The sequence below is a fragment of the Aegilops tauschii genome, chromosome 1 (genome assembly GCF_002575655.3).
Source record: "Aegilops tauschii subsp. strangulata cultivar AL8/78 chromosome 1, Aet v6.0, whole genome shotgun sequence".
NCBI lineage: Eukaryota > Viridiplantae > Streptophyta > Magnoliopsida > Poales > Poaceae > Aegilops > Aegilops tauschii.
The window spans coordinates 500,153,998-500,160,025 of NC_053035.3; the positions used below are offsets into that span (position 1 = coordinate 500,153,998).

At 46.0% G+C, this 6,028-nt stretch overlaps 1 protein-coding gene across 2 annotated transcripts; it reads right to left on the minus strand.

Moving 5' to 3' along the window:
* Positions 1–1,306: 1,306 nt before the first annotated feature.
* On the minus strand, positions 1,307–5,664 carry LOC109772998 (disease resistance protein RGA5). Of its 2 annotated transcripts, none has more exons than XM_020331703.4 (4): positions 5,325–5,664; positions 5,144–5,258; positions 4,227–5,055; positions 1,307–3,427 (listed from the first exon to the last, which is right to left on the minus strand). In XM_020331703.4, the coding sequence occupies exons 3-4, from the start codon at positions 5,024–5,026 to the stop codon at positions 1,510–1,512; spliced, it is 2,718 nt and encodes a 905-aa protein (XP_020187292.1). In that variant the 5' UTR covers positions 5,027–5,055; positions 5,144–5,258; positions 5,325–5,664; the 3' UTR covers positions 1,307–1,509. The 2 variants fall into 2 exon arrangements, with proteins under 2 accessions (XP_020187292.1, XP_020187293.1); XM_020331704.4 differs by having other exon boundaries at positions 4,227–5,051; positions 5,325–5,636.
* Between the last annotated feature and the right edge of the window lie 364 nt (positions 5,665–6,028).

Sequence of the window (6,028 nt, forward strand, 5' to 3'; positions counted from 1 at the left end):
CAGACGCAGTGGGAGGCGGCGGAGGGTTTCCGCTAGCACGTCGCCTTCTTCTGATTTCTCTCTGCTGCTGCAACGTTCTAAGCCTCTTCTCCTTGGCCCAGCAGTTGCTTCCTCTGTTGGTTGTGCCTCTGTCTCGCTTCTCTCTGCAGCCTCTGCTTAGCTACAGAGAGATATTCAGAAAACTCATGTGGCCAGAGTTGGAAGAAGCAGATACCTATATAGACAGAATGAAAGCTGCTCCATGTCATCGGAACATTGTGCTGGGACCATTAGGCATTTATACAGTAAAATAAAAAGATTAGGCAAAAATCCAGAATACGAACTGAGATGGCTGGATGATCTTCAGTGTAGGACGACGTAAGTGCAGAGCAGTAGGTTAACAGTTGAAGACTATTCAGTAGTACTAGAGAAACCAGCAGCCCATCTATATATCTACAGAGCTGTGCACAAGTTAAGAAATGTAGATATGAATAAGCTTCATTTCCCCCTTCTTTCTTTTTTGAAAGATTTGTAGCTTTGGAAATGGCAGGCGGCGTCGATGTTGATGACGCTCCAATTGGAGGTGGCGGTCAGGCTCAAACTGCAACCTCATGTTTATATTTATTTGATTTGAAAAGGAGGCTGAAACCACCTCATGTGTGTCATGACCAAGGGCGACAAGACGGCACAAGAGCATGACGTGGTCAAGCATGCACAGGTGAACACCATTGTAAATGACAAGGCCGGCCCAGCGGGCTGACGTGGCGCTCTTCGACTTGTTGTGATCAGGTGTTCAGCATTGAGCCAATGTAAAGAGTGAGTAGCGTTGGCAACAAGAGAAAAGAGAGGAACTATTTGGTGTTCCCCTGTACAACTCTGAATCCTTGTATCTGAAACCACCGGATCTGAACTATTTGGTGTGACACCATTAACAAGGTACACTGACATAACCCAATCCCGACCCCCGACCTAAGAGCCCCTCTCGGTGCCAGACCAGTTAACGTTCTGGGTGATTCCCGACTTGTCTGCACGCTTCCTGGAGGCATCGCATTACTGAACTCAGATAAGAAAATTCTTAACGACCTTTGCAAACAATTAAATTAACTAACCTGCTCGTTTCGTAAGCTGAGCAAACACCAACGAGATGACATGGACCTTGCAAGCTGATTGAAAGTTACAACAAACTAGTTATGTCACGGGCCAAGATCATGTGTTCTAAGCACTGTTAACTCAACAGAGTGTCATCATGTAGTGATGCACAATCCATTCATCACACAATATATCAAACCATGCACATTCCAGTGCAAAAATCATAGGCAAAGTTCAGTTCGGTGTAAACCCCATGAAGCATGCGGAAATTAATATTCAGAGGTAGCAAACATCACATTACATGGTACTACCAAATTAGTCCGCATGCCCATCATTAATTGAAAGGCCTGCTGAGCAGCTCACTGTTGGTAAAAGAAACCAGCTAACATTAAGCGGAAACCTGCCAAATTCAAAATGCATCTTGACATAATAATAAATCAACTAATATGAGTCAACGGAAGGGCGGTTCGGGTGCGCTGATAAAGCGTCCCTGAACGCAGACGCTGTGGCATCACCGGGGCGAGCCCCATTCAGATAGAGCTTCTCAAGGCGTAACAGGTGCTCCAGGCCAACTGGTATAGCGCCGTGTTCTCTCGATGTGGTGATATTGAGGCTTCGTAGGTTGGGCATGGCCCCAGCCTCGAACCCTAGGTAAGCCCCAACATCTTCCTCAGCCCAAAGTGTGAGGCTCTTCAGAACCGGGAACAGTCCCGCGCCCAGTATAGCCCTTTCTTTTGGGATACGTGACGTCAAGAGATGGAGTACGACGAGGGACGGAAGCTCTCCAAGAAGATTGACATCCTGAGTTGACGCCTCCCTCACACGCAGCTTCAGCATGCGAAGGCAATTTAGACCACCCATCCATACGGGAACTCTAGGGAATACCCTTGTATAGATGCCGATAAATTCCTCGAGATGCGGAAAAGGATTGGATAATGAGGCCAGCTCGTTATCTTTTGGAGCATAGCCACTAATGAATTCAAGACATTTGAGGTTACGGAGCTTTCCAAGGGAGCTGGCGAGAGCACCAAGTTCTGGCTTTCGCCAACCAATCACTCTGATCGTCAGTTTCCTTAGATTGGTCAGCTCTCCGAGACCCATAATAACCTTCACTGAATTCACTTCCTTCATGGACAACGCACGAAAATCTATTACCAGAGTGCGCAGTGATTTCATATTCCCAATACATTCACACATGAATTTTTCCATCCGAATACCAAGATATGACAACTGAGGCAATTGGGCTATATCTGAGGAGATACTCTTGAGCTTGGCACGATGCATGTCCAATGTCTCCAAGTAAACAAGCCCTTCAAATTTAGCAGGTAGCTGTACGAAACATGCCACAGTAACATGCAAATACCTCAAGAGAAACAACTGGCCAATAGCAGTGAGGTCAAGTGTGGCAACCCAATCATGGTTGTATTCTTCTATTCTCAACACCCGGAGATACTTGAACAACAAAAGAGAAGGCAGGGGGGTCAAGAACAGTGTAAATGACCGAACTTGTGATAGGCAGATATCAATAGTTGGGGCATATGTTGCTCCACGACTAGCCACAGAACTCAGAGATAACCGGCGAACCTTGTATTTATTGCCACCCAGTCTTGCCATGTCATTGTTATTGTACGCCACACTTATAAAGTTATCTTCATCACACCTGCTTAGGATCAAATCAAGCATCATGTCATGTACTCTACATGACACCACCTCTTCACGGTATATCAGACCAGGCTGAATCATACTTCTGTTAATAAGCTCATTGAAATAACTCCTGCCAACATCCTCTAGGTCATGCCCATGCAAATTACTGACAAGGCCTTCAGCTATCCATTGCCGAACCAGATCGTCCCTCTCGATGTCGCGGTCCTCGGGATACATACCAAAGTACAAAAAGCATGCCCGCAGATGAGCAGGAAGATGCATGTAGCTCAAGTTTAATATACTCTTCATCTCTTCCAAGGTGGGATTTGTGGCAAGCTGGGTACCCAAAGAATCCCTTATGCTCTCCCAGCTCTTCCTTGACGTTTCTTTATTGGCTAATAGGCTAGCTATTGTGATAACTGCAAGTGGCAATCCATGACACTTCTTCAAGATCTCAGCCATAACTTCTTTCAGTTGGGGTGGACAATCATTTTTGGACCCGAATACTCTATTCAACAATAACATTCTTGAGTTTTGCTCATTGAGGGGTTGCATTTTGTAGATGCCCTCGCCGTCATTCTGACAGGCTGCTGCAGCCACATCTTCCACTCGTGTTGTAACTACTACTCTACTTCCATTAATATCTTCAGGAAAAGCACACTTAATAGTATTCCATGTTGGTTGATCCCACACATCATCGACAACAATCAGGTACCTATTCAAATGTTTGCAGAGGTTAATCACATTATAGTTGAACATAATTAAATTATGGACGAAATTATCAACATTTTGGAAAAAAAGGTTCGAGCAAATACTCTTTACACAAAAATGATATAGGAACTTCTCAAAGAAGCTACAAATTATCATAATGAATGGAAAAATAACACCAAAAGCATTTGACCATTTAGCACATAAGGATTGCGTAGGCATTCCAAAACTTTTCTTTCAAAAGAACTCTCTTTATTAAAGGCATGTATGAGTACCGAAAGGTTTCCAGTATACCCTAGCAAATTTTACACCGTATAGAAAATATTACCAAATAGTTTATGTATATTGTCCTTGTGTATCACAAATACGCAAAACAGAAAGATAAAAACAGTCACAAATCTCGCATGCATGGACAAAAATCAATACTGTACATGTAGATGTGACCTCATAAATCGATCTTCGGGTTAACTATTTTAACCCTAAATGTGAATAATGCGTTAAAACTTCAAACTTGTTTAGAACATACGGGTCACGTAGGCATTCGAGACCCTCTCATAAAAAGGCAGACGGGAGCAACATGTTGCTAATACCATAGCATTTATGACACCGGATGGATATATCAATACTCCAATATGTCTTTTCTAAAAATGTTTTTTTTTTTGCATTTTTCTCTGTAATTCTCTATCATAAACACATAAAGAAGCAAACATCAAGCATGGATCTTGGGTGCATAAAAATCAATACCAAATATATGCTATCCAATTATTCAGCTCAAATCTAACACGGGTAGCGTGTGCAAATAATACCTCTTCTCTTTCAGATGTTGCCTTAGCTCTTCAATGATGTCGTCAACCTTGCGAGTGCGAGATGTATCGGGATCCCTCATCCCTAGTTTCAACTGGAAATTGTTGAGCAGCTCAGTCATATCAGGCCTCTGCGAAACTGAAAAGAATGCTTTGCAGTTGAACAACGAGCCAATCTTGTCATACACCTGCTTGGCAAGTGTAGTTTTACCAAGACCACCGAAGCCCACAATCGACACCACCTTGAGTTTCTTTCGAGAATCCATCAAAACAGTGGCAACCTCCTCCCTTGGGCCATCAATGCCCACGAGAGTATCCGCCTCCTGGTACACCGCTCGCACTCGTGGGTCAAAAGCCACGGTGCTGGTGGTGGGCCTCCAATCATCAATATTATACCTTTGGCGCCGAGTGTTTGCCTCCAAGGCAAGAGTCTTGAGCTCTTCCATCCGCTCGGCTATCCGAAGACGCTCTCGCAACTTCTTGATGCGCCGAGCAGTCTTCTTGATGAAGCCCGCCTTGGCATCGTCAGCTCGAGACTGGCGCATGAAGTCATCGATACAATTCTCCATATCATACGACATCTCCCTAACATGATCCCTCCAATCCTTGACGGTTGGATCAATCTCATCAACTAGCTCGAGCTTCTGAAGGGCAGCGTTCATGGCGCTGAGTTCCTTCTCGAGGAAGGAGGCCTGCTTCCTGACCCCTTTGAACTTCTTGTACTCGTCGCCCATGAGTGTGGTGAGCTTGCCGATGAGGGGGTTCATCACCCCGCTCGCCACGGTCACGATTCCTCCTGTCATCTCGACTGCTCTCTTGGCTCGGCGGCTGACTGGCCACAGACAAAGTGAATCAGAGGTTAGTTGGTGTCATAAATAAAGAGATCCAAAAAAATTAACTGGTGGCGATTGGTCTGTTACCTGATTGGTCTGCCGTGCGCCCCTGCCGAGGAGGTCGCAGATTGCCCGGCAGGCAGCCGGAGGCGGTCAGGGGAGAAGGGATACGGCGGGGAGGACACAGATCTGGGTGCTATCTCTGTGTGAAGCAAGAGTTAGTTGGTGTAAATGAAGAGTTAGATGCAGGCTGTGGTCGATGTGTTACCTGATGTGGCGGAGGAAGCAGGTCGGGAGGCACCTCACGGATGAAGGACAGGAGGCGGACTGGGATTAGGCGGAGGCGAGCCGGAGCCGTCCAGGGGAGGACGCGGATCTGGCACCGGCGGGGAGTGCCGGCGGCACCGGCGACGGGAGTAGCAACGAGCAACGGAGCAAGGAGATGAGGAGGTAGGGGCGGCGGGAGCGGCGGAACCCTAGACGAGTGGGGAGCGCTGGAAGTGAGGACTGAGGAGTGATAAGGACACGGGAGTATTTCTGTGCAGAGCTCGACGACCAGCGAGGACCGACGAAGAGGCCCGGGACTGTTCAGAGGTTGACGACGACGACTAAGGACAGATGCCCCGTGAACCAGGCCCACAACCACACGTTATCACGCACGGCCCAGCCCAGCCCAGTCCAGCCCACGCACTAAAATAAACTACAAATAAATCACGTAAGCACATACTGCAGTGTACCCATGGTTTTCGCTTTCACACTAAAATATTAACCTTTCTTCAAAATACTTCAGTCATTTCAGTTGTACCCAAGAATTCAAATATTTTTATTTTTATTTTAAATATTCTTTAGTAGGTGCTGAAATATTTCTGAAAGTGAAATCTAAAACCACAGGTGTAACATAATTTTTTTTCTTGAGAAAGATCGATGTACGGTAGGTCCCATGGTTCCTTCCTTGGCTTAGCTATTTTCTGC

What these genes read in the sequence shown, in the direction of transcription:
- LOC109772998 (XM_020331703.4), bottom strand. Translation starts at nt 5,026, where the DNA reads ATGACAGGAGGAATCGTGACCGTGGCGAGCGGGGTGATGAACCCCCTC. An exon ending in CAACATCTGAAAGAGAAGAG is followed by an intron (nt 3,428 to 4,226) that starts GTATTATTTGCA and finishes ACATTTGAATAG; the next exon opens with GTACCTGATTGTTGTCGATG.